This window comes from Phyllobates terribilis, unplaced genomic scaffold, assembly GCF_046119375.1.
Source record: "Phyllobates terribilis strain yellow unplaced genomic scaffold, ASM4611937v1 Scaffold_1__5_contigs__length_1240528914, whole genome shotgun sequence".
Lineage (NCBI taxonomy): Eukaryota > Metazoa > Chordata > Amphibia > Anura > Dendrobatidae > Phyllobates > Phyllobates terribilis.
In genome coordinates this window covers 307,427,499-307,454,828 of record NW_027362761.1, presented here as the reverse complement: position 1 = coordinate 307,454,828, position 27,330 = coordinate 307,427,499, and the positions used below count along the sequence as shown (strand labels likewise).

The 27,330-nt window shown below is 40.2% G+C and overlaps 1 protein-coding gene across 4 annotated transcripts in view; it reads right to left on the bottom strand.

Moving 5' to 3' along the window:
- Positions 1–288: 288 nt before the first annotated feature.
- Positions 289–27,330, bottom strand: part of SPECC1L (sperm antigen with calponin homology and coiled-coil domains 1 like) — a 72,310-nt gene continuing 45,268 nt past the window's right edge. For 3 of the 4 annotated variants that reach the window (XM_073674153.1, XM_073674161.1, XM_073674136.1), the window contains 15 exons: positions 22,804–22,948; positions 20,796–22,375; positions 20,502–20,709; positions 18,642–18,715; positions 18,279–18,454; positions 18,023–18,189; positions 17,820–17,929; positions 14,241–14,331; positions 9,053–9,139; positions 8,348–8,507; positions 7,617–7,685; positions 7,233–7,335; positions 2,825–2,941; positions 2,667–2,726; positions 289–2,586 (listed from right to left, as the gene is read on the bottom strand). In XM_073674153.1, the coding sequence (XP_073530254.1) occupies positions 2,497–2,586; positions 2,667–2,726; positions 2,825–2,941; positions 7,233–7,335; positions 7,617–7,685; positions 8,348–8,507; positions 9,053–9,139; positions 14,241–14,331; positions 17,820–17,929; positions 18,023–18,189; positions 18,279–18,454; positions 18,642–18,715; positions 20,502–20,709; positions 20,796–22,375; positions 22,804–22,948 (3,237 nt within the window). In that variant the 3' untranslated portion in view covers positions 289–2,496. The remainder of the gene's footprint in view (positions 2,587–2,666; positions 2,727–2,824; positions 2,942–7,232; positions 7,336–7,616; positions 7,686–8,347; positions 8,508–9,052; positions 9,140–14,240; positions 14,332–17,819; positions 17,930–18,022; positions 18,190–18,278; positions 18,455–18,641; positions 18,716–20,501; positions 20,710–20,795; positions 22,376–22,803; positions 22,949–27,330) is intronic. The other variant, XM_073674144.1, reaches the window with a different exon arrangement.

Here is a 27,330-nt window from a genome sequence, read left to right as displayed (position 1 = left end):
TGATGCAATCTGATCCGATATTTCCAGATATAGGAAGGTATTGCTCAACACTACCTGTGAGGCGTTTGTTTCTTTTTAAAGTATGCTTTCTTATGGCCTTCACACAGCCAAATCGTATATCAATGCTGCCATCGGACAAAAAAAAAAAAATCAGAAATCTCTTCGTATTTTTTTTAAATCTGCTCTCGTTTTTGGCAAGATATACACAAACTCAATGAAGCCTAAACGTGCAGAAGTTATCCTCAGAACGTCCTGGGCAGACTCAATAACCATGTTGACACGGGAAAATGAAGCTTTACGTCTTTATTTTGTAAATGCCCTTTTGCATCGCAAAGCCAACGCATGTTTACATATATCATATGTAATAGATATGTTATTAATAAAATAATAATAAAACAATGCCTATAATACCGTGCTTGCAGAGAGAAACCTAAAGGATGACATATATATTATATTGTTACTGCTTCAATAGGGTACTATTGCCCAGTTGTGGTTAAAGCTCAAGTATCAATGCAACGACAAGCTGCAAAGAAATTTTTATTCATCATGAAGGCAGTCTCTGTTTAAATACTTCGTACTTAACATAGAATAATAATGTAAGTCATTTACAGTAATGGTTACAAAGACTCATTCGGATTCACACTTACAAAAAAAAAAAAAAAAAAATTTGGCAAAACATTTACTTTCTACACTTGTGCATGTGAGAAAATATGAAGTAACAAAAAAAATAAATTAACCTGGAACATTTACATTATAAAATATGCCTATAGGATCCTAAGTAATGGTATTTAACAATGAATGCCCTATGTAACTGACCTCATATAAATACCTAAGGCTGGCAATCAGAAGGCGAAAAGTCCATTACATTATCTGACCTTCACAGCCAATTGGCAAACAACATTCAGAAATAGCTGCAAATTATGTAACTGAAAGTGGCAGGGAATGTATACCAGATAACATGCTTTATGTTAAGCTTTCTAGATCATCATTCCTAAAGTGATCTGTGAAAAGTTCCTAGTGAAGTAATAAAAGGTTATTAAAGAGTTTGCATCAAGTTAGGATATTGTAGGGAATAGCTTACTGATCACTGGAGGTCCAAATGTCAGAATCCCAACCAATCCTGAGACTAGGGGGTCCCAGTGGCAGACCCCCAGCGATCAGTGAGCTATAAATAAGGGATAAATCACAGGTTTAGTACAAACTGTTTAATGTCCTTGTAGTGCACTGTCTGCAGCAGCTCTCTATTCTGGCTAATAGAGGCAAACATTTTTAAAAAAGCATTTGTGTTTTGCTAGCATAGCTTATACATACATTAAACAAAGTGCTATGGCAGAGCAGACAGCGAATTCTAAAATTAAAAAAATAAGCAACACTGCCATTATAGCCCAAACTTGTGAATCCTATTTGTCAGCTTTTAAGTAAAAGATTTATGTTCTTCCAGTTGAAAACTACACTGGGAAACCATTGAAGAATTCTTTTACTTGATCCAAAGAGCTGAGCGGAATGACTTTTGAAAAAGAGAGATGGTAATGGTAACAAAACCGTTCAAGATTGCAAGAAGATCAAGGATTCATATAAAAAAGAAATGCAAATCTACATTTTACAGGATGTTGAAATGCTGCTAAGTCCACATAAAGCATGTGCAGTTGTACAGAGTAGTGGGAATGCTAGTATTTCATTGTGCATTGGAATGAAAAGCATCCATTTTAATACTAGAACACTAAATCCAAAAAAATTCTGAATATTAATATAACCCTCCCGGGAAAGCACCTGCGGAAGGAAACATGTACCGAGCCTGGTATGCAGCTTGTGAAGATCTTCTTAAACAAAGTTTCTTAAAGAAACATGGGATATGGAGTCTGAGGTTTGTGCAAGACATAGCATGGGAAGATCTCAGTAGCTATATCCCAAGTGTGATCAGTCTGCAGGAACATTGCAAATGAACAGTTTGTCATTTTCAGCTCTCATATGTCCAAAGGCCAAGAGCTGATTGTAGCTAAACATTCGCAAGTATTGTCACTAGTGTTATAGGCACAAAGAACAGTGGACAATCAGGTATCAAAAGGCAGCAGCTAAGATGTTTGCACAATATGTGCTTTAGTGTGCATCCCTTTACTATGCATCTTGGAATTTCTTCATTTGTGTCTTGATGGTGGTCAGATCATCTGTAAGGACGCACATTGCTAAGGCACTAGGAGAACATCAGCAAGACTTAAAAAACCAATACAACCACTGCATTCATCTTGTTGCTTCCACTGCCTTGGCACAAGCTGCATCCTGAGATACTACAATCTGAAAATTAGATGACCCTTAGTTCACATAGACGGATGTGTGTGTCATAGTCTGTCTGGCATGTCGGTGAGATTGTATAAGATGTTAGGCAGTTAAGACACTTCTACCACTCTTCATATGAATGGCAAATCTTGCAGAGACAACTCTTCAAAGACATTCCCAGGTGGTAGAGGAGGTCTTGACCGACATCAGCAAGATTCAATTTCAGGTTTCAAAGTATTTGTAGATTGATGTGACATAAGTCATGAGACACTGCCAGTCTGGACGCTCAGTTCGTACCATTTCATTTATGTCCTAGGAAAAAAAATGAAATAATGAAATCATAAAAGGGAAATAACCAATAGATTCTTTTCACCAAAGTCTCCAGAGCTCACCAGGGTAGACTTGATGCCCACACTTTCAGCTGCTTGGAATGCCAGGGTGAAATTTCTCCTCTATAAAGTGAGGGAAAAGAATGATGAACAAAAGAAGGTCTGATGAGTCATGACAGCTTTAATGGTGAGAGAGTGGTATTTCTTTGTCAGCTAGTTACCTTGTCTTGGTTGCTCAGCTCCTGGTATGGGATGTGGGCAGGAAGATAGGTGTGCAGTAAAGCGCAGAATGCAAGCCCATCATTCCAACTGCTGCTGAAATTCGTGATATCGATATTCTGCAAAACAAAGACTGCGTAAAGATATGCACTATATTGTCCAGTTTATAGGGAAAACCCAGGTATAGCCTGTGCTAATATGTTCGTGTATACAAGAAAAGAAAACAAATTAAGATCAAATAGAGCATATTTTGGAAAGCTGGATATACTGTGGACACCGAATTATTGGTATACCCTAATACATCTCTTCCCTTGCACTACTGCTTCAATGCCTGAAAAGATGCATACATCCACTCCTTCCTAAAGCAGTTTTCACATTCCCCAAATATTGGCCCTAATCCCTTCATACTGCAATCTTGTAAGGGCAGGGCTCTCTTTTTTTATTGAGTAATTTGTACTTGTGTTAAACGGGTTACACTTGTCGTGACACAGTACCAAGGAAGATGATTTTGCTAAATGTCACAATTTTTCTGTCCAATTTATTAAAAAAAAGTGAAATAGCCAAGATCTCTAAGGCTACGTGCCCACGATGCAGAAATGAAGCAGAAGTTTTCGGGAGCATTTCTGCATGTCCTTGGCAGAAAAAACGCATGCGGATTTTCCACGTGTTTTTGAAGCGTTTTTACTTGCGGATTTGCCATGTGTTTTTCCAATGCATTGTATAGGCAAATCCGCATGCGGAAACGTACAAGAAATGGTCATGCTGCGTTTTTCTCCGCACCTAAAATCCGGGCAGAAAACATCCTGACCATGTGCACAGAACTGGCAGAATGTCATAGGAAGTCATGGGATAAGACGTGCAATGCGTTTCTGCGCTGCAAATCCGCACCAAATCCGCATCGTGTGCACATAGCCTAAATCTGCCATTTATTTCACCTTTTTTTGCATAGGTATATAAGTTATATGAAAAGATAAATATCAATGACTAATTAACCATGACGAATAACTTGTGTGTTTTGGGTTTACATGAAGCTCAGAAATACTGTATATCGTAATACAAAGGAATCTCCTTCTCACTGGAGCAGGAAGTTCCCTCCCGCTGTCCATGTCTTCTCTACCCCCCCGCCTGTCCTTGGGTCAAATTCATTTCTGGGAAGAAACTAAAATAATACCAATAATAATAAAGAATTCATTTCCTGACTGTAGAACAGCTGTACGTGCTGAGGCGCGCAGACACATACAATAGCTATGACCTGCTTAATCGTGGAGTCCAGCCTGAGAGTCTGATTAACCAGCAGATCGAGGACACAGAAGGTGCAGAAATTCAGGTTTCGCTAATAGTCTCCATCCTCTTGAGATCAAGGATTCTCAGAACTAGCTTCTATGCGAGATAATTACACAGGATTTTTCATTTGCATTTTTACAAATCTGCATCTAGATTTACAACTCTCCTGTTGGAGTCTATTCACGATTGCCTTTCCTATACACGGCAATTAGAAAAAAAAACTATAGGAACAAAGCAAAGTTTAGATTTTCTCATGAGCTGTAACCTGTATTCATACTGATTGAGCATGATGCATAAGTTTTAGGTGGCCATACAAAGGCTCAATTTTTTTAGGAGTCTAAGATCCTAAAACCTAAGATATTGTCCAATATGTTGCTGTTGATGGCAAGATTCGTAAGATTTAATAGACATTGCTGACACTTTTGGTAAAACCCAATGTTGTATTTGCCATTCTGAATAGATCTTGTTCTGAGCTACAAAGTGAGAATTTCTAAAGGCACAAATAGAGAAAAAAAGATAATAGGGAACATATGAACTTTCCTCAAACTTTGTGTGGAAAAATTCCAAAGATCATCATCACATTTATAAAGCTACTTAAGGAAAAGACACAGACAGACAAATTATCTCAGTGTTCACACACCCATAACTCCTTAGGTGAAAGTTGAGAAGACATTGAAGCAGGGTGGGAAATCCATTCTAAAGAGCTCATGAGAGTTAGGGAGTTTCTAGTAGAAGAGCAATCTACTGTGCATAAAAATACATTTTGTTTCTTTAAAGGGGGTTTCTATGACTTAAGTTATCATAATCAGATAGATAGTGATGTCAGACGCCCACCAATCAGCTGTTTGCAGGTCCTGCAATGGGCAAATATAAGGTACAGAGAACCAGACTATCATGGCTCTTTACAAGTATAAAGGCTGTTCTATGGTACGGCAGCACAGCTCCCCATCACTTTAAAAGGAGCTCAGCTGTGAAACCACAGAATGCCTGCTGCAGAGTGTACAGAGCTATTCATTTCTGCCTTTGTACATTTGTACTTCAGTCCGCTACAAGACGGGTTGCTGGGTATCAGGGCCCCACACATCTGATATTTATAATTGATCCTAAGGATAGGCAATTTATATCAAGGTTCTGGAAAGCCCCTTGTATAGAAGTTTCTAATAACCATCTTCAACAACTTTGAGGATGTGCCAATAGGTCAATTTATCAGATTGTCACCAAACAAGTATGGTTGTTGGGGCAGACAAAAAATGGAGCAAGAACACTCGTACAAAAATGCTGCTCTATGCAGCTGCTACTAGGGAGTCGCCGTGTGGCCAGGCAAGAACCAGAGGCGAATATAGTACATAAATCTCCAATTCTGGTAATAGGTGGGCGTCCCCACAGGTAGTCAGATGGATTTAATTAACCCATATTCAGTGGATAAGTTAAACATTTTTAGAGACTTAAAAATATTCCTTTAATGTACCTATCAGATAATCCTTTTGGTTAAATGTACCACTTATTGTTTGCTATACCCTCAAAGTATGTTTTTCTCACAAACCATAATAACTGAGCTGCTCCTATGACTTCTGGCAAAATCACCAAACCGTACACAGTACCATGCACTAACATAAGATTTATATAAGATTAATTTAAGATAAACTGCATTTACAAGTAACACAACAGAAGAACGTAAAGTACCTAAAAAAAAAAAAAACACACCAATGCAGGTTTAACAAGAGCTGACCAACACCTATGCAGGTGAATTGCTAAAAAGGAAAAGAAAACAAAAAAAAAAAAAACAGATTTGTGCAAATTTTCTGGAACACAAAAGAAAAGACCTTGTTCTAGTTTTTGCAAGACAATCGCTGGTCTACTCTGCAGGAAAGATCTAGACCATCACAAGATAATCATTTACTGTGAGAAAATAGACCACAATACATACAGAATTAAGTGCCTTGTAAATGTTTCAACCCCAGTGCAGTGCCCACACAGCTAAACAGGAAAAAGCTTCTCTAATATTTGGCACAAAGCCTTTATTTGCCAGGAAGTCACAGGACCTTTACACCAAGAATATGGCTGTTCATGTTATAGCTCATTAATCTATCCTCGTCTCACACACACAATAAAAAGTGTTTTAACTGGCAACAAAAAAAATGATCTAGAAAAAATGAAATTCCTTGAGTCTAAGGGAACCAATATTTTACTGAACGTCTGTTGTCGAATTGGTATTAAAAGATTGCCAAGTAGAGTTTAACAAATCTCCTTCCAATGGTTCTTAAGATTGTAAGGGTAAAGGCCATATGTGCAGTATTTTCCCGCTGAATTAACAGCAAAGTCATTACAAAATCCACATTTTGATGTGGAATTGTCAAGTTTGCTTGTTGCAGTGCAAAAGGAGGGAAAAAAACACAGCACAAATCCACTGCTGATTGGCAGTTTTCCCACGGACTGTTTGTATCGGAATAACCGAATCGTCCGACTGGTCTCCTACCTCACAAGGATATATGAGACAGTTAGCTAAGGTCAGGAGACCCAAGTATTCCTAGCTGGTCCGTGTTTCAGCGACGTGTGAATCCGGCCTAACACAAGTAGACCTTACGGCACATTCACTGTGGTCAAGTGGACAGCTTAAAAATATGCCATGAAATTAGTATGTTCTTGCCAACCAAGTTTACATAGCTAAATTCCAAAGTATTCCGTTAAGTTGATTTGACATTTAGATTAACAAAATTATTTCAAAATTGGGATACAGTGACTGATCACACTTGCGATCCAAAGAATGATAGGGCAATATATTTAGAACATCCAAAAATTGTGGCACCCTAAAACTACTGTTTATATTATTGAAAGGATAAAGTAACAGTCATCCAACTGACATCTGTGTCTTTAAAGAGCATTTGCTAATTCCTTCCTGGTTCTGGACAGATGGAGCAACATGTATCCCGGTAACTATCCTTCATCCGCTCCCAGGAGAAAAAGTGCTGCTTAATAACCCAGGACCTAATTAACCAACCTAACAATCTGCCTACGCTCGTTCAGGGTCAAATCTACATAATAACCCATGCAGTGCCAACAAGGCTGATAGGTAAGGGAACATGTACGAAAGTGGTCTGTCTTTACTCAGCACCCCACCATGCTTACCAGGTATCCTTCAGTTTTCTTCTGGCACCATTTCAGCAAAGCATTCCTCTTGGAACCACCATATTCCCTGGCAAGGGCTGACAAGGGGTCCTTCCTTTCTTCCCTATATACAATGCAAACAGTAATTGTAAAACATGAGATCATAAAATATACAGAAGGAAATAAGAAGCGGAAATGAAAATAAGCGGAATGCAAAAACAAGAAGCAAAGAAAAGGTCATTTAGTTGATACCCCACAGTCTGTATAGAATGTGCGCTAATGATTTGCATTCTGGGACGTGTAGTATTCAGCACCAGGTACTGTATAGGAATCTGATGCAGAAAAAGCTAACTTGCCCAGAACATAGCGGAGCACAGAGTATTGCATTGTAGAAGCTCATCTAACCTGTTAAGGGAGTTTCTGTCGACTGTTTCCAATAGCAATTGTGAATGCATCTCGGGTCTATAATACAGGCTGTAACTCAGGGTCAGTACAAGAGAAGTAAATTCAATGTATTTGCACATTTACTGAAGTTTTTTATGTAGATATTTAATATATAAACCTGTAAAATAGTGTTCAAAAGGTGAATGTACACTTTAAGCCACGTTCCCACAGGGAGTAATTGTTGGGTTTTACAAAACCACACATCGTTTTTGAAAAAATATCTGTGCCGATAAATCCAAAATTATACCCAATCGTGGATTTCTTCATGAGTGCTAGCACATTTTACCCAGTGCAATGCATAGGGAAAAATCTGCTCCAAGAAAATAGATGCAACTTGTGGATTTGCTGCAAATTTTAGACAGTGGTAGAAAATACCTGCAATGAAAATGACCTGAAGCACTTTCATTATTTATCAATAGTATCTTATTGAAAATACACAATAAAACATACTGTTCTGCTCATTTCTAGTATCTAATGCACCCAAATAAAAAGTACAGTCCTGTTCCCCAAAAATCAAAATAAACAAGTAAATAAAAAAGGAGTTTATTCTAACCTGCAGCAGTAAATAAGAATTACATAGACTACAGCAAGCACGGTGCAAATGGAAATTAGACTAAATAACGCACCATTTAACGTCAGAGGATATATATACATCTACAGGATGCGAGAATACCAAGTCCGATTTATTATACCTGATGCGGCTTCGAGCAGTTGGTGTAACAGAAGCAGTGGGAGAGGAAGAAGTGAGAGAAAGTTGTGGTGAAGATGAGGTCATTGACATCAAAGGAGAAGGCGAACCCCCATCTGGCACAGTGATGTCACGTTTCAGTTCCTCACTGCTGCGGCGCGACACTGAAAGAACAAAAATAGCTACTAAAAAAAAACAGTAGGAAACAGCTTTCAGGGTTAGATATGATACTCAGTGGGCAATCTGGAGATTTCTCCCAACTTCCAGTATGACAGCTGACAAACATGCCAATATATTTCCCTTTTACAAAGGCACAAGATATAACAATATTGACAGAAAGCAAGATATTTATTGTCAGCAATAATAATGATAGCATATAGAGCATTTTATTAACATGCCTGCTTTACAATCGAATCGGCACCACAAGGGATCCCAGACAAGGCGAGGAAAAGGGCAGGAAATCAGTATGGAAGTTCAGGTCAGACACTTCCTCCCCAATATTGTTTTCAATATCAGGCCAGGAAGTATAAAAACAAAAGAACAGCGTAAATTAAGAAAAAAAACCTGAATGCTAAAGTACGACGTGCAAAGTGACAGCTATTAAGCCATCTATTGGTATCCAGTACACAGTCTCCATCTCCAGTTATGCATTTGGTTCATTTAAAATGTATTTTGATATATAAATAGGAAGTAAGTTTCTTGGTTTTACCAGCAATAGATTTTGTACTATCCATAGTCGGGACCCTCGGTAAGGAAGATGCGGTTCTGGCGCTGGAAGCCGTTCTTAGCAAATGATCTGTAGACAATAACAGCTTTGGTTACACTTACGTAATGTTTCTACAGTCCTGGTCTCCTAGACAAAAAGGAGATGCAAATGCTGCCGTAAAACATTTGGCAGTTGAGTTCATTGTGGATTCCGTCATGGGAATAGTTCTTCCCAGTAGAGGGCTAATGAGAAGTATTAGTATCTCCTACTAAGAATACAACGGAAACAAAAAAAATTATTAAAGGTTTAAAATAAAGAAAAAAAAAAGATAAGATTCACCAAGAACCTTTATGCCAAAAAGTATTTTAAGGAAAAACTAAAAACTTTCTTTTAACTTTGTGAACATTGGGTTCTCCGGAAAAATGGCAAAAAGAACGCTGCATGCGGCAGTATTGTTAAAATAAGACGTACATCCAGCGAAGTGCAGCTACTAACCTCGCAGAGTCTGCATAAGTTAGTGGAAGACAATGTGGCAGTGCAGGACATTGATGTTGTGGACAGCTGAAGGAAACTGTCCGGCATTCACTGACCTTTCCCTGGTGGGGCAGTACTGGCATCACGAAAAAAAAGTAGCCATAGTTAAAAGGGTTGTCCCACGAACGAAAGTTCATTTTAAATCAATAGATCTTGGAATAATAATAATTTCTACAATTGGATGTGTTCAAATAAAATGTTCCTGTGCTGAGATAATCTTAGAAATGTTTCCGTGTAATGGCTGTGTGCTGGGTAATGGCTGTGTCTGACCGTGCACGAAACAGTCTGATCATACCACATCTCCTGGGCAGGGGAGGAAGCAAAAAAGTATACAGACATTACAGCAGGGGATCACAGCTGATTCTCTTCCCTGCCTGTTTTTAAACAATCTTTTGCTTCAAAGAAAGAATCAGCTGTTATCCCCTGCTGTAATGTCTGTATACTTAAACAGAACGTGGGAAAAGTCTCCAATAAAAAATAATTCTCACTTTATTTGTGCAAAATATTAAAATATAGAAAAGTCCATGATAGCGGAGATGCAACTGATATTCACTGATTAAGGGCGTAAGCCAGAAACGCGTCGAGATTACATCTCCGCTATCATTTTTATTGGAGACTTTTCCCACTTTCTCTTTATGTATACTGGCCGAGAGTCACGGCATTGTGGGTCTGAGCCAAGAAGATATGAGCAGCAGGATGGATTAAATTATGGTGAGGCTTACATTGTTTTTTTGTAAAGTAATGTCTGTATACTATTTTGCTTACTCCCCTGCTGAGGAGATGTGGTATGATCAGACCATGTTCCTGCACAGTGAGACACAGCCATTACAGCACACAGCAGGGGACATTTATAAGATTATCTCAGCACAGGAACATTTTATTTAACACATCCAATTGTGGAAATTATTATTATTCCAAGATTTATTGATTAAAATGAATTTTTGTTTGTGGGAAAACCCCTTTAAAGTAACCTTTCACTACTTAAGGGCTGCTGTCCACAGTGGTAGACAAAACTGGAGACTTAGCCTTTCAGGGAAAACTTTTAGGAGGTGTAGCATTAGCAGGACAGATTTTTGCCATTAACATGAGGTAGACACATAGCGAAGTTACTTGGCTAATGTATGCGGTAAAAAGGTTAGACTGGAAAGAGGTGCCCCCCTGAAGAGCAAGAACCACTGATGGGGCTGATAGAAATATGAAGATATGCATCTAGAATCTCCTTAGCCTGTGACTAAATGATGGACCTTAGATCCAGGTCACACAAACTTAAATTCTCATTGCGAAGCAAGAACATTCGCTCCTTAGGCCTCATTCATGCGTCAGTATTTTTCATCATTATTTGTATGCCAAAGCCAGGAGTGGAATTTACAGAGAAAAACTATAAATTGAAAGATTGACAGTTGTTCTGGTTTTGGCATACAAATACTGATGAAATACTGGTAAAAAAAAATAATACTAATAATATTTTTTTTATTTCTATAGCACCAACATATTCTGCAGCACTTTACATTTCATATATACTGATGTGTGAATGAGGCCTTACTGAGAGAGGAAGTCTATGGCTAGGAAAGGAGAATGAAAAAAATGTTCTCTGGACATCCTAACTCTAGATGAAGATTTACAGCTTCTTAGATTATCCAGATGTGTTACAAAGATTTCTAGGATAAAACACATAGCTGGATTAGAATTTGGCTAAGTGGGACTATAACAGGATTTCAACTTGGATGATCCTTTTTGTTGCAAAACAAGGGAACTTGTCTTTCAAAAGGCATAAATCACCAGTTGGTAGAATGGGTCCTACCGTGTCTACTACAAGGCTTCTACCACACTATGCCTTAAAGGGGTTTTCCCAAGAACGAAAGTTGATTTTTATCAATAGATCTTAGAATAATAATAAGTTCCACAATTGGATGTATTTAAATACAGCCATTACACAGGACACAGCAGGGGCACATTTATAAGATTATCTCAGCACAGGAACATTTTATTAAACACATCCAATTGTGGAACTTATTAGTATTCCAAGATCTAATGATTAAAATGAACTTTCGTTCGTGGGAAAATCCCTTTAAAGTTTTTAGAAATAAGAGGATATTTATACAATACTATTATTTATACAAAATATCAGAAATAAATGGAAAGACTTATGCTGCTGAATTGGTTAATAGTGGATTGTATATAAATGTGAATAAAGGTTAGAACTGTACTCCTTTTGTGAAGGTTATAAATAAGAATTACACATTTTCTCTTGCTTTTTTTCTAAATTGTCAAATCAGATTTGGGAGTAAAATAAAATTTGTATTACTGATATTTTGTATATATAAATAAATACTTTTTTATTTTGCAAATGGGGGCTTGTTCGTTGAGCTAATTTTATTGTGTCTGTTCAGAGAGCTTGCTTTCCATTTTGCTTTGAAGATTATGTCACCATGAATCCTTTTGAAAAACCATGAACTTCCTTGTTAGGGCAGAGTTGTCAGAGGAGGTCTACAGAAATGGACCACTTAAAGGGAAGGTGCCATCAATTTTTTTTTTCTTTTTGTGAAAATAACATTATAATATTAATTTAAGCTTTGTAATGCAGTGTTTGCATAGATTGCAAACACTGCAACATGCAAAATAGCTATAAAAAAAAAAAGATTACCTATACTTGCAGCTAGGGGGAGCATCTTCCTGTATAGACCTCAAGCAGCTACAGTAATGCTTACTTGCATTACGTTAGCTGCAAAATTGGGGCAGTGTCCTTGTGACATCAATGTTTCCCTCCCCTTTTAGGTGTTATACTACACCCAAAAGTGGGGGAGGCAGAATAAAGACTAGAGACAATGCACCGCCATTTTCTTGGTGACTGCACTGTGATCTAATCTCAACCAGCTGCGAAACAGGAAGTGGATCTCAGTATATTTACAGAAGAGCAAGCAGAAGGAAGACAACGGACTGTGGAGCAACGAGAACCTGAGGAGCAGAGCTGCATGCAGTGAAGAAGAGAGCAGCTGCGAGGCCAGGACCGAGGAGACTAAACAGTGCAGCGGTGAGGGTCCATAGCTTTACTGCACAGGCAGTGGAGGATGGGAGAATATGAGAACAGAGCTGGGGGAGCGCGCGTGTGTGTGTGTGTGTGTGTGTGTGTGTGTGTGTGTGTGTGTGTGTGTGTGTGTGTGTGTGTGTGTGTGTGTGTGTGTGTGTGTGTGTGTGTAAAAAGCTTCCAATTACATGTCCTCAGTGTGGAAGCTCTGGGCCACAATGAAATGGCACCTAGACACACCTACAGCTGTGACTTGAGCAGCCCACAGAGGCGTGCCCAGTTCACAGCTAATGTGGCTACAATGTTACAGATAGGGTCAGCATCCGACCGCTGAAGCCTATGTCCAGGGCTGCCATATTTGAAAGAGTGTGAGTGTAGTGCAGTAACTTTTACACTCCTGAAAAGCAAGATGGCAGCCCCCAGTAGCTGCAAAACAAATTAATAAAAAATAAACTATAAGTACTGGGCACTTGAAAATATGTTATAACATTAAGGAATTTAACATTTTAATTTATTTTACATAATGTAAAAATGCGGCACCTTCCCTTTAAGTCCTGAATAAAAGAGCAGCTGGTGCTCTACACTGTATTAACCCTATGAATCCCCTGTTGTTGCTGGGCTGGAATTTATGATGTGATATTAGCGGTGGTTGAGGCTATGAGATTGTGGCCTCCAAGATCAAAATTGGAAGAGACAAAGAATAAAAATAAAATAGGAGACTACACATACCCCGCATATTAAGCGGAATTTGTGTGAGGATGTCCTAATCCTCATTTCAGGAAGAAGTTGCGAAAAAGAATGGCTGAAGCCCCTACCATTCAGTCACTGAAAGGCTGCAGATGATTAGCGGAACAACTGACACAACAATGTCATGTGACTTGCTGAGCGTAGCAGTATAGACACCTCAGGATCGGCGCAGCTACAGGTGAGTATCGATTTATTTATTTATATATAGGGCACGGAAATGATTAAGAGGACATGACAGGACATATCTAGTAACTACCTTCATTCCACATCCAAAAGAGCTAAAGTAACTTTAGAACTTTGTATTGTTCTATCCCTCTAGTACAGGGTTCCCCAACTCCAGTCCTCAAGGCCCACCAACAGGTCATGTTTTCAGGATTTCCTTAGTATTGCACAGGTGATGGAATTATTGCCTGTGCAGGTGATGCAATTATCACCTGTGTAATACTAAGGAAATCCTGAAAACATGACCTGTTGGTGGGCCTTGAGGACTGGAGTTGGGGAACCCTGCTCTAGTAGCCCTCCTGGTAAAGTATAAGTAAAATGACATACGAGAATAACCATTTCCTTATCAAGAGAGATGTTTCTCTACATGGTCTTATAAGGTCCTGTTGGCAATCTTGCTTTAAAGAAGTGGGAGAGGGGACAAAGATGATAAAGAAGTAAATGGTAATTTATTTGAGCTATATCCTCTATTTGGTGCTTTGTCTGCTTTGAATAGTCACTTTGTGCTGGCAGACTCCCTTTAACATATGAAACTAAACAATGGATTATACACATTGGGGTCTTCTAGTGTCTCAGACTTCTAGAGGTAAAGCATTTCCTGATGGTACTGTGCATCTCCATATAAAAAAGAAAGAACTATTTTGTCCCTTATGTTTTATGTACCTTGTACTGGTATTTCAGCATAACTTGGTCTTTTCTCCGACAGGCCTGGTAATGATTTAGTGGAAGATATAGGCCCACTTATGGAGTGTCTCTACAAAAAAAGAAAAGGATGTAGATGTGTTTTTTTGCCATATATTTGATAAACCTCAAAAAGAATAAGATTAAGTTTTGCCAGTGCATTCATAAACCAAAGTTCATTTTGTTTTTTATTGTGGCATAACAGATACAAAGTCCAATAGAATATCTGAATAAAGAATTCGTCCTTAGGCTACATTCACACCATTACACTCTTTTGATCAAAATAGTGTCAACTAAGCACCCTATGTTATTACATGTACTATTACTATTTATTTACTACAGGATATTTGATCATTTTGTTTTTTTATCCTAGGTTGCGCTTGTTAATGGCCATATTAATGTGCACCTACACATTGCATTTATACCAACATGTGTTCCGGCTCATTTCTTTTGCTTTAATTTTTTGTACTTTGCACATACAGGGATGTGGTTCCCCCTTTTTGGGCTGTGCTTCTTGTCTATATGGTTCTCCACAGGAAGGTATAAAACAGTGAGACCTGGATCCTGCTCTGCTCCCATCTATTTTGAGGTCTGCTGACACAGCAAGGTGAACTACAAGAGTTAGGGTTCATCCAGATGAGAACACCTTGTCACGGTGGAATGGCTTTTAAACTCTTGATCAAAATCGTGTAAACTAGGCATCCTATGTTATTTACAGGTACAATTTTATTTATTTACCTACTGCAGGATAGTTGTACAATCACAACATTTTTTAGAGCGGTTGTCCTTGACTTTTAGATTGATGGCCTACCCTTAAGATAAGCCATCAATTTCTGATTGATGACCCTCACTGATCACTGTTCTCACTGCTAGGGGTGGCCGGATGTGATCAGTTGCAGAGCAGAACTACACAGCTCTATCAACTTCATAATGCTCACGGCCGGGTATTGCACATCTGTCCCATAAGGATTCGAATAGGGGCGGATGTGCAGTACTCAGTCTTGGCCAGTATACAGTTAACAAAGCCAAGTAGTTCCACTATGCAACGGAGCACATCCGGCCACCGCTGCCACCAGTGTTTGGAACAGCTGATCAAGTGGCCTATGTAAAAGGTCCAGACAACCCCTTTAAGTGCTCTATTTAACATACATGCTGACAGAAGCTATCGACATGCACGGAGGCTCTGACAAATGTCTACTAGTGGCATTGGTCATCCACACATAAAGAGATATACATATATGGAAATAATATGTGTGTAAAATGTGTAAAACGTCTGAATGTTGTGCTTGTCAACAAGGGTTTTGCCACCAAGTATTAAGTGCTGTTTTCCAGAAAAACGCAATTAAATGTATCTAATTTATACAATGTGATGTTCTTGATTTTTATTTTTGGATATTCTGTCTCTCGATGTTAAAATTAACCTACCCTTAAAATTATAGGCTGTTCATGTCTTTGTCAGTGAGCAAACTTACAAAAACAGCAAGGGATCAAATAATTCTTTCCTTCACTATACTAGTTTGGACACACCTTCTCATTTAAAGATTTTTCTGTATTTTCAGGACTATGAAAATTGTACATTCACACTGAAGGCATCAAAACTATGAATTAACACATGTGGAATTATATACTTAACAAAAAAGTGTGAAACAACTGAAAATATGTCTTATATTCTAGGTTCTTCAAAGTAGCCACCTTTTGCTTTGATGACTGCTTTGCACACTCTTGGCATTCTCTTGATGAGCTTCAAGAGGTAGTCACCGGAAATGGTTTTCACTTCACAGGTGTGCCCTGTCAGGTTTAATAAGTGGGATTTCTTGCCTTATAAATGGGGTTGGGACCATCAGTTGTGTTGTGCAGAAGTCTGGTGGATACACAGCTGATAGTCCTACTGAATAGACTGTTAGAATTTGTATTATGGCAAGAAAAAAGCAGCTAAGTAAAGAAAACCGAGTGGCCATCATTACTTTAAGAAATGAAGGTCAGTCAGTCCGAAAAATTGGGAAAACTTTGAAAGTGTCCCCAAGTGCAGTCGCAAAAACGATCAAGCGCTACAAAGAAACTGGCTGACATGAGGACCGCCCCAGGAAAGGAAGACCAAGAGTCACCTCTGCTTCTGAGGATAAGTTTATCCAACTCACCAGCCTCAGAAATCGCAGGTTAACAGCAGCTCAGATTAAAGACCAGGTCAATGCCACACAGAGTTCTAGCAGCAGACACATCTCTTCAACAACTGTTAAGAGGAGACTTTGTGCAGCAGGCCTTCATGGTAAAATAGCTGCTAGGAAACCACTGCTAAGGACAGGCAACAAGCAGAAGAGACTTGTTTGGGCTAAAGAACAAAAGGAATGGACATTAGACGAGTGGAAATCTGTGCTTTGGTCTGATGAGTCCAAATTTGAGATCTTTGGTTCCAACCACCGTGTCTTTGTGCGACGCAGAAAAGGTGAACGGATGGACTCTACATGCCTGGTTCCCACCGTGAAGTATGGAGGAGGAGGTGTGATGGTGTGGGGGTGCTTTGCTGGCGACACTGTTGGGGATTTATTCAAAATTGAAGGCATACTGAACCAGCATGGCTACCACAGCATCTTGCAGCAGCATGCTATTCCATCCGGTTTGCGTTTAGTTGGACCATCATTTATTTTTCAACAGGACAATGACCCCAAACACACCTCCAGGCTGTGTAAGGGCTATTTGACCAAGAAGGAGAGAGATGGTGTGCTACGCCAGATGACCTGGCCTCCACAGTCACCAGACCTGAACCCAATCAAGATGGTTTGGGGTGAGCTGGACCGCAGAGTGAAGGCAAAAGGGCCAACAAGTGCTAAGCATCTATGGGAACTCCTTCAAGATTGTTGGAAAACCATTTCCGGTGACTACCTCTTGAAGCTCATCAAGAGAATGCCAAGAGTGTGCAAAGCAGTCATCAAAGCAAAAGGTGGCTACTTTGAAGAACCTAGAATATAAGACATATTTTCAGTTGTTTCACACTTTTTTGTTAAGTATATAATTCCACATGTGTTAATTCATAGTTTTGATGCCTTCAGTGTGAATGTACAATTTTCAAAGTAATGAAAAATACAGAAAAATCTTTAAATGAGAAGGTGCGTCCAAACTTTTGGTCTATACTAATATATATATATTTATACACACACACACACACACACACACACATATATACTATACCATTTCATATTTTTTTTGTGGTATACTAATGTATACAAGTCAGACTGAAGCCAAAATGCCATTTAACCCTTTGCACACTGGACACATTAGCATGCAAGTCGGGAGCTCTCCCAGGGTACATGCTAAACGTACAAGTAGGACACAAATGTATTCACAAGTTGTCTTCCATTTATTTGTACAATGGTACAATTAAAGATTTGACCAAATTAAAAGACCTAATAAGTTTTGCCATCACACTTAGTAAGCAAGACGATCAGCTGGTAAGTAAGTGAACAGGACTACAAGTGTTCTATCATGAAAGCAAAGCAGGCAGAAAATGCAGGATGTAGAAAGCACACACCCTGAAGTATTAGCAGAAGACTTTCTTTTCCTTACCTGCATGGGGGACACGGCAGCAGCAGGTGGTGTCTTCATTGGGCTAGGACTGAGGGGTGTGCGGGGGATTGAAGCTGCTGCAGCAGCAGCTGCTACTGCTGGACTGGGGGCTATCGAGAGGGGATAATACGCAGGTTACACTACACATTACTACCGATGATGGCACATTACATTTGTTTGCCCTGTTATGCCGATAACTGTACCTTGTGAAGATGCGTTGTCAAACGATTTGATGAGCGTCTTGACGGTTGGTGTAGGCTCAGAAGAGGTGGAAGACCTACGACTAAGACCCATTCCTTGTCTGAGCGCTGCCAGGTCTCTCTCCACTGCATTCATGTAATTAAACACCCTGCCCCTTTCTTCTTCTTGCCTAGAGAGATTGGAAGCTTTAGTACCCATACACAACTAATTGCACATTTTTACATTTTTCTATTCCGCAATACAATTTTGTGGCCTTACTTGCGGGATGCAGCATTATCTAATTCTTTTGAAAGTTTTTCATTCTTCTCCTGTGCCTCGTGCAGCCGTCGTTTTAAATCGCCAATTTCTTCTTGTGCTTCTGACTTGATATCATTAGCAATTACAACTGCAGTTTGTAAATCAGCTTGAAACTGGCGCCACTCAGCAGACTCCTCCTATTTGGCATCAGAAGAGGAGAGAGTTCACTGGCATATTAAAATATATGTACAGCTTTTACAGTGGAGTATTACTCTTAAACAACAATCTTCTCATATTGTGAAAAATTAGGACAAGAACAGGGGACTTTCTTTTAAGATATTAAAATAGATTAACAATTATAGGAAGAAAAAAAAAAGTCCTTACCCGCAACTTCCGATTTAATATTTTTATCTCACGCTCCATGTCATGTTTTTGATCCTGCAGCTTTTTTACTGTGTCTGTAAGATAAACGAGACTCGTTATTGAAGTGTGAGACATATATGGTGCATTAATTAAGGACATGATCCACAGCACTCATTTTAGAGGCAGTTAGTGATGTTTTTGTATTGGTTAAAGCCTGAGGATGTATGTAGACCAGAGGCATGAAAGGAAATGAGAATAGTCACATTTAATAGCTGCACGTGAGACATGTTCCCTTGATAAAGCACAGTCGTCACACCTCGTCTGGATAAGTGCTGCAGCCTTATTGTTTGAGACAGGAAGACAGAGGAGCTTGAGGCATCCAGCACGTACATGACAGGATGCCACCTTAAGGCTGTCTGTAACCATGTCATTAAAGTCACTTGACTCATGAAGGGTTGTAATTAGTACAATTAGGCTTCTAGAGTGACAGAAAACAAACACAAGACTTCAAGATAGTCAAAATTATTTAAAATTATTTTTGCAAACTTTTATCCTCCTTTATTTTTTTACATATTTGGCTTGACATGGCATCGCTAAAATCCCTTTCATGCATTGTATTTAGGCGACATTTTTGGTTCTACAACAATGACTTTTTCATATAAAGAATTACATGTGGCGTTTGGCATATTTAGTGGTCTTTTTTTGTCAGTGAACTATTTCTTCTTTAGCAGAATTATTGGGCTGAAAACTCGCAATATGTCTGACGTCTGCCGATCATCAATGGGTGGCTGTGCTTGTTAGGATTATTTTTGTTGTTGTCTTAAAGTTTTCTATGACACAAACTTAATGGAAAAACCAAACAACATATTATAGCTATGTTCACGATAGATTAAAATTTGCAGTTTGCACTGCTATGAAGAATTACCCCATTCAATGAGGCTTAGCTGCATCTGGCTGAGGGTCCATTTACACTGTGTGATAAGCAGCATTAATCGACTGAACCGGCGGTCGTTTATAGCCTGTTTTAACAGGCAGCCCCAGTCTCAGATAAGCACTAAATGATCGGTAATAATTGCATTCAGTGCACATAGGCTGCCATTGGTCTCGGCAGCACAGGACCTGTCTACCACAGGCAATGTGCTGCTGTGAACGATGATCATTTGTGCAAACCATATCATCACTTCACCCAACGAACAACCATTTTTCTCATTCAATGGGTGATTGGCAGCCTGTTCACACAGGAAGATTATGATGAATCTTGCATTCCTAGGAAAGCTCCTTCATGATAATTGTACTGTGCAAATTCTCCTTAATCTGCCAGGTAGGCTTCCATGTGAAATCTTTTGGAACAAATAACATGTTACTCATTAAAAAAATTTTTTTTCCATGCACGCAATCCAGTTTTCACACGAATTTCATTAGGGCACACTCAAGAAGACTGCATCTGAGTGACAAATGACGTCAACATTGCTAAACTATTCCAAACTTATAACTTTTTTTGTGGTTAAGCAAAAACTTCAGTTTTTAGTTTTTAAAGCATGGTGGTTTTGTTTTTGGAATCAATGGTATAGTGTTATTTTAATAATGCTACAATAAGAAAAGACTAATACACTTCCCAAAATTAACTACGGTATATAAGCATAAGTCTAAATGCTTTACGAAGAAATTTGCATATACAACACAAACATTCCCATTTTGATGGCACATGGCAGGATCATGCATGGGTGAAATACTCTGGACACTAATCCTTATTTTCTCTTTATCTTCCTTAGTTTGCAAGGGGCAGAGTTGTCTCACTGCTGCGAAAATTGAATGTTGCGCGCATTTGTAAGATGGGCTGTGTCATACTGCCCTCTGCTGGGAAAAATGCAGGACACTTACTCTCCAGATCTGAAATGATGAGGTTGTCATGTAGCTTGACAGCTCGGTGCTGCTCAACTTCATCCTCCAGTTCAAATATAGTCTCTTTCATGTCACTGCGTTCCGTCTCCTTTTCTTCCAGCTCACTCCTCACCTTATCCAGTGCCAGGGTTAATTCCGACACCTGCTTTTGTGCCTCCTCACGGAATGCTCTATATTCATCTTCCAGCTATAAAGACCATTAAGAACAGAAAAATTAATCAATAATTTAAAATTCATGGTTGAAAATAAGATATTATTTTTATATCAATTCACCTTTTCATAGGCATCTTGCATTCGTCTGAGGTCACTCTGTAAATGTAGCAATTCCTCCTGTAGGTTCCCAGCCAGAGTTTCTGCTTTTTCTTTATCAGAACGCACACTTTCTAGTAGATTCTGGATATGAGATGCATCTCCAGAGCTGTGTATAGAGTATAACTCTGCCACTCGTTGCTTCTCCTGTTCCAGCTGCGTCTTCAGACGTGAACATTCGGCCTGTTCAGCATTTAATGAAACTTTGTATTCCTCCAGATTTGCAGCAAGTGTCTGCTTGGCATGTTGCTCAGCCTCAACAATGCGCTCCATGTGGTGGTTCCTCTCCTTGAGGGCTCTAATTACCTCTTGTGCATCTTTATTGTCTTGCTCTGCCATTTTTAGAGTATTGCTCAAATGTTGCTGAACGCCCAACAGCTGCTCTCGTTCAAAACGGCCACTCTCAGCCAATTCCATATATCTCTGCTCTAGATCTAGATAACGGCTACTCTTCAGGTCCTCATCTAGAGAGTAAGACACATGGTGCTCATCAAGAAGTGCCCGAGCATATTCCAGCTGACGACTAAACAACTCTAGCTTGTCACTCTGCTGACAAAGGGAGTCCATTAAAATTACCTTTTCTTCTCCTAGCCTCTCATTTTCACTGTTCAGCTCTTGTGTTATCTGCTGTAAATCAGCCAGTTCTTGTAACGTTGCTTGTAGCTCTTCAGCTGTGCTATGTTGGTTCTCTTCCATTTGGTGTATACGCTCAGTAAGACACGCTACAGACACCTCACTTACATTTCCGCTACTACCTTTGCGGGAGCGCTCAGTACTAGGAAGACCTTCTGACTCAGATGATGAAGATGGAGCATCTAGAGCATCATCACTTGAGGTGAGAGGCTGGTAAACTTCACTACACTCACTGTCCAAATTATCCATGGAGCTACTTCTCCTCTCTCCTGTCAGTGTACTCTCATCCTGGCTCAATAGGTCCTCCATTGAGCCTGGTGCAGAACCCTCCACAGATGAGGCTAAAGTACCTCCGCCACAGTCACTGTGGCTTCCAGTAGCAATATCCATTGATTGGTAGCCAAACAATTTCTCTGTAACATCTAGCTGCTGACCCAATGAAAAACCTAATGCATTTAAGCGGTCTTTTAGCATGCGGTTTTCATTTTTCAACTGCTGCAATTCTTCTCGAACCACAGCATTCTGCTCCTGCAACTGCACTAATGGGGCTTCTTCAGGACTCTTGTCAGAAAGATCTTCTCCTAATTGTGTCTTAATGTCCCTCAGCTCTGTGCGGAGGAGCAAAATCTCAGAATCTTTACTTTTGGCCAGGCTTACCAAGTCTTTTACCTTAGCTTCAAGAGCAGCACGATCACTGATCTGGTTGTCAGATTTGGATTTGCTCATACGAAGCACATCAGACTCTGCACGGGCCCGAGAGCGTTTAGTTGGGGCAGATGTCTCTCCTACAGTAACTCCTGAGCTCTGGTTTTTTTTACTTGCATTCAGACGTGAACGTTCACGCACTCTTTCTCGAGATGATCCTGCTTCTTTGGTCCCCGAGGAGCTACTTCTTTTGGTGCTCGTGCTCCCTATACAAAGTGAAAAAAGAGCAATGATTATATACATGTAATATACAGGATAGATACTAACTTTGGTGGATGTCTGACTACTGAGACCTCAATTCATCTAGAGGGCAGGGCTCTGGAATGCCGTGAATGAGCCTACCACCACTCCATCCAGTCTCCATGCAACTGCTGGAAAAAGTCATGCGCTGTACTCTATTATCTCCGGAAAGCCTGTCGAGAATGGATGGAGCAGTAGTGTCCCTGAATTCCTACAGGACATTTCAACTATGGATGATTATTTTCAATGTTTGGAAAAACCCTTTAACAGTTTCTCATAACTGGCCATAAAAGGAGAACACAAGTCTTTTCCACTACAACCACAGAGAGTCAAAAAATAATTAGTTAAAAGTACCACAGTCAAGAGATTTCAGTGTTAATGGAAATAGTCCTACCTGTGTTGCTCCTTGTTTTGCTATCTGACCCACTCATTGCTGCTCCAGAACTGGGATTTGACACGGCACTGCTTTTCTTCACCTTCACACCATTACTAGCTGGCCCGCCAGCCATCCCAGCTAGGAGGTCATCATTACTTTTAGCCTGTAGAGCAGGGAGATAGAAATAATTATATTTTATTTCCATTTAATGATTGTTCTGTCACCTAAGCCTAGGGCCACTTGGCAAAATAAAATTCCACATATAAAACTGAATTGTTTCATAAGGACGTTTACAACTTTTAAAAAATAAAGTTAAACATCTGAAGAAAAAGTGGCCCATAAGCCTCATCATACCATATCATAAATGTGTCATATTTCAAAAGTGTTATTACAAGGAATAAAGTCCTTTTTTTATATTACACATACAGCACACAAAGGCAACAGGAGGATAGAGACAGAGACAGACCCCATCTTCTATGATGGGGGTGCATATGATGTAAACTGTTCATGTTCTATGACATGTGCAATTTACAGTGTAACAAAAGAGTGAGGGGACTAATGCCATTTTCCTAAAGTAAGAAGTCAGTGCCAAGTTAATGAGGTAGACACCCAACAACGGCTTCCAGATGTGAAGTTCCGGTGAAGTGTGGTGGGTACAGTCAGTACCAGGCAGCGTCAATACAGTGAAGATTTACAGGGGGTCAAAAATAGTAGACCTAGTAAATATATGTTGTATATAATATACCATAATTTTCGCTTTATAAGGCGCATTTTTTTCCCCCTCAAAGTGAGGGGAAAAACTCAATGTGTCTTAAAAAGCGAACACAAATATTTACATGAAAGCGCAAACTGCGCTATCACCCACCACGGCCCGGGGAAAATCCGTGCAGCGGGCGGTGAAGTGGCCGGGCTGTTCATTACAGCAGCGGCGCGCAGGCATGGAGTCACTAAATCTTGCTCTCCCTCTGAAGGCACGGATGACGTAAGCTGCACTTAGTACTAAGCAGCAGCCGGGACCTTCAGAGAGGAGAGCAATCCCCCCCCCTCTGCAGGGCTGGATGCTGATTGGTGGAGGGACCTGATGCTAATCTGTCTCCACCAATCAGTGATCTGCAATTGAAAAAAAAATGTCACATGTATGAAAGGTCCTGTAGGCTTTAATAAACATCTAGCCGGCTTTATAGGTGAGCAGAGGCACCGGAGGGGAGTAACTACAACCACCATCATCCTTCAGAATATACAGTACCAATGGGTATATTCTGAAGGATTATTATTTATTATTATAGCGCCATTTATTCCGTGGCTCTTTACATGCGAAAAAGGGGTATAAGTAGCAAAAACAATTACAATAATCTTGAACAAAACGAGTCAGCGACTGGTACTGGAGGAGAGAGGACCCTGCCCGCGAGGGTTCACAGTCTACAAGGATGATGGGGATTGTAGTCACATTTAGTATAAACAGTCCAAGGAGTGTACCATAAGTGGCCAAAGTAGTGTTTATTGTAAATGTGACTACTTCCCCCATCATCATTAAGAATACACTCGTGTGTACAGTACGTGGGTGTATTCCTAAGAATGAGGGGGGTTGCAGTTAAACAGGGACTGCACTGTCAAAATGGTCAAAATGTTTACTGTATTTTAATACAACAATATCCCCAGTTATCCTTAAGAATGCATCCAGGCAATGCAGTACACACGGTAGGTGTATTCTGAAGGATGATGGGAGCCGTAGTCACATTTAATGTACCGTAAAAACAGATCCCCCCCACGACAGTGCGTCCTCCACAGATCCCCCCCACGACAGTGCGTCCTCCACAGATCCCCCCCACGACAGTGCGTCCTCCACAGATCCCCCCCACGACAGTGCGTCCTCCACAGATCCCCCCCCACGACAGTGCGTCCTCCACAGATCCCCCCCCACGACAGTGCGTCCTCCACAGATCCCCCCCACGACAGTGCGTCCTCCACAGATCCCCCCCCACGACAGTGCGTCCTCCACAGATCCCCCCCCCACGACAGTGCGTCCTCCACAGATCCCCCCGACAGTGCGTCCTCCACAGATCCCCCCCACAACAGTGCGTCCTCCACAGATCCCCCCCACAACAGTGCGTCCTCCACAGATCCCCCACAACAGTGCGTCCTCCACAGATCCCCCACAACAGTGCGTCCTCCACAGATCCCCCACAACAGTGCGTCCTCCACAGATCCCCCACAACAGTGGCTCAAATATTTTTTTTTTCTTATTTTCCTCCTCTAAAACTAGGTGCATCTTATAATCAGGTGCGTGTTATAAAGTGAAAAATACGGTAATATATTTTTGGACTATGAGACACTTTTTAGCAAGAAAAAAATCTTGCTAAAAAGAGCATTCGTCTTATAGTGTGGAGGCAGCTTCCTATGATCAAGGAAAACAATGATACAGTTTCTTTCCTGATCACTGAAAGAAGTACTCTCCTTCAACCTGACACGGATTAGTCTGATTGGTGCAAGAGAGGCGAACTACTAGTACCTGCACATCTCTACAGCTGCATGGATGCTGCATATCCTGGCTATGGTAATGTATACAGAGTGTGCGTGCGAGTGTGGAGCGGAGCTGCGAATGCGAGTGCAGCGGAGCAACAGAGGCGCGCGCAACAGAGCCGACTATGTTCTGTGCATGCAGTAGTGTTGTATATATGTGTACGCTGCAGAGAGTGCACATAATGTGCATCCTCCCACCCCATCAGAGCAGGAGCTCAGCGTGGCCAGTGGCCGAACTCCTGCACTAAAAACTAGGAGTGTTGCCAGCACCACCCCAGTCTGATAACCCCTTAAAGGCTGCGATCGCAACATTTAGGAGACAGGCAGAGGGACTGGAGCTCCCTCTGCCTTCAGATTGCCGCCCCCGCTACGTCATCGCTGGGGCCCGATCAGTGCTATGGTGTCCCGGCATCGTCATAACAATGCCCCCGAGTCACCAAGCTACGGAGAACTTCTTAGACCATGCTCAGAACAAGGTCTAAAACGTTCAGTATAGGTTTAATGCATTGCAATGCTGGTGCACTGCAATGCATTATACTTGCAAACAAAGTAAAGAAAGTGAAAGTCCCATAAAGGAACTATGTAAAAAAGTAAAAACAAAAATGAAAAAAAAAAAAAAATCTGTAAAAAATGATAATAAAAAAAAAAAAGATTACACTAATAAAAACACATTTTTATGCAAAAAAAAAAAATGAAACAAAAAAAAAAAGTAAAAAACATTTGATATCACCGCCTCTGGAACAACCCAAGTGTCACATTAGTTAACCTCTTCAGTGAACGTCGTAATAAAACAACAACAACCATAGCAAACTAAGCTTTTTCATCCTATTGCTGGAAAAAAGTGGAATAAAACAGGATCAAAAAGACAAATTTAAATATAAGTGGTATAGCTGAAAACGTCATCTTGCCCCGGAAAAAAACAAATCGCCATACAGCTCCATCAGCGGAAAAATAAAAAAGTTATAGCTCTCAGAATTAATCGACGCAAAAATAATTATTTTTTCTATAAAAGTTCTTATTGTGTAACAGCATCAAAACATAAAAAAATGACATACAGTGGTGTGAAAAAGTGTTTGCCCCCTTCCTGATTTCTTTTGCATGTTTGTCACAAGTAAATGTTCCAGATCACAAAACAAATTTAAATATTAGACAAAGATAACACAAGTAAACACAAAATGCAGTTCTTAAATGAAGGTCTTTATTGTTAAGGGAAAAAGAAATCCAAACCTACAGGACCCTGTGTGCAAAAGTGATTGCCCCCTAAACCTAATAACTGGTTTGGACACCCTTAGCAGCAACAATTGCAATTAAGCATTTGCGATAACTGGTAATGAGTCTTTTGCAACGCTGTGGAGGAATTCTGGCCATCTCATCTTTGCAAAATTGTTGTAATTCAGCCACACTGGAGGGTTTCCGAGCATAAACCACCTTTTTAATGTCATGCCACAGCATCTCAATCGGATTAAGGTCAGGACTTTGACTAGGCCACTCCAAAGTCTTGATTTTTATTTTTCTTAAGCCATTCAGAGGTGGACTTGCTGGTGTGTTTTGGATCATTGTCCTGCTGCATAACCCAAGTGCGCTTGAGCTTGAGGTCACGAACAGATGGTCGGACATTTTCCTTCAGGATTTTTTGGTAGACAGCAGAATTCATGGTTCCATTTACCACAGCAAGTCTTCCAGGTCCTGAATCAGCAAAACAGTCCCAGACCATCACACCACATTTTACTGTTGGTATAATGTTCCTTTTCTGAAATGCTGTGTTACTTCAGATGTAATGGGACATACACTTTTCAAAAAGTTAAACTTTTGTCTTGTCAGTCCACAGAGTATTCTCCCAAAATTCTTGCTGATCATCAAGATATTTTCTGGCACAGCTGAGATGAGCCTTTATGTTCTTTTTGCACAGCAGTGGTTTTCGTCTTGGAACTCTGCCATGCATGCCATTTTTGCCCAGTCTTTTTCTTATGATGGAGTCATGAACACTGACCTTAACTGAGGCAAGTGAGGCCTGCAGTTCTTTGG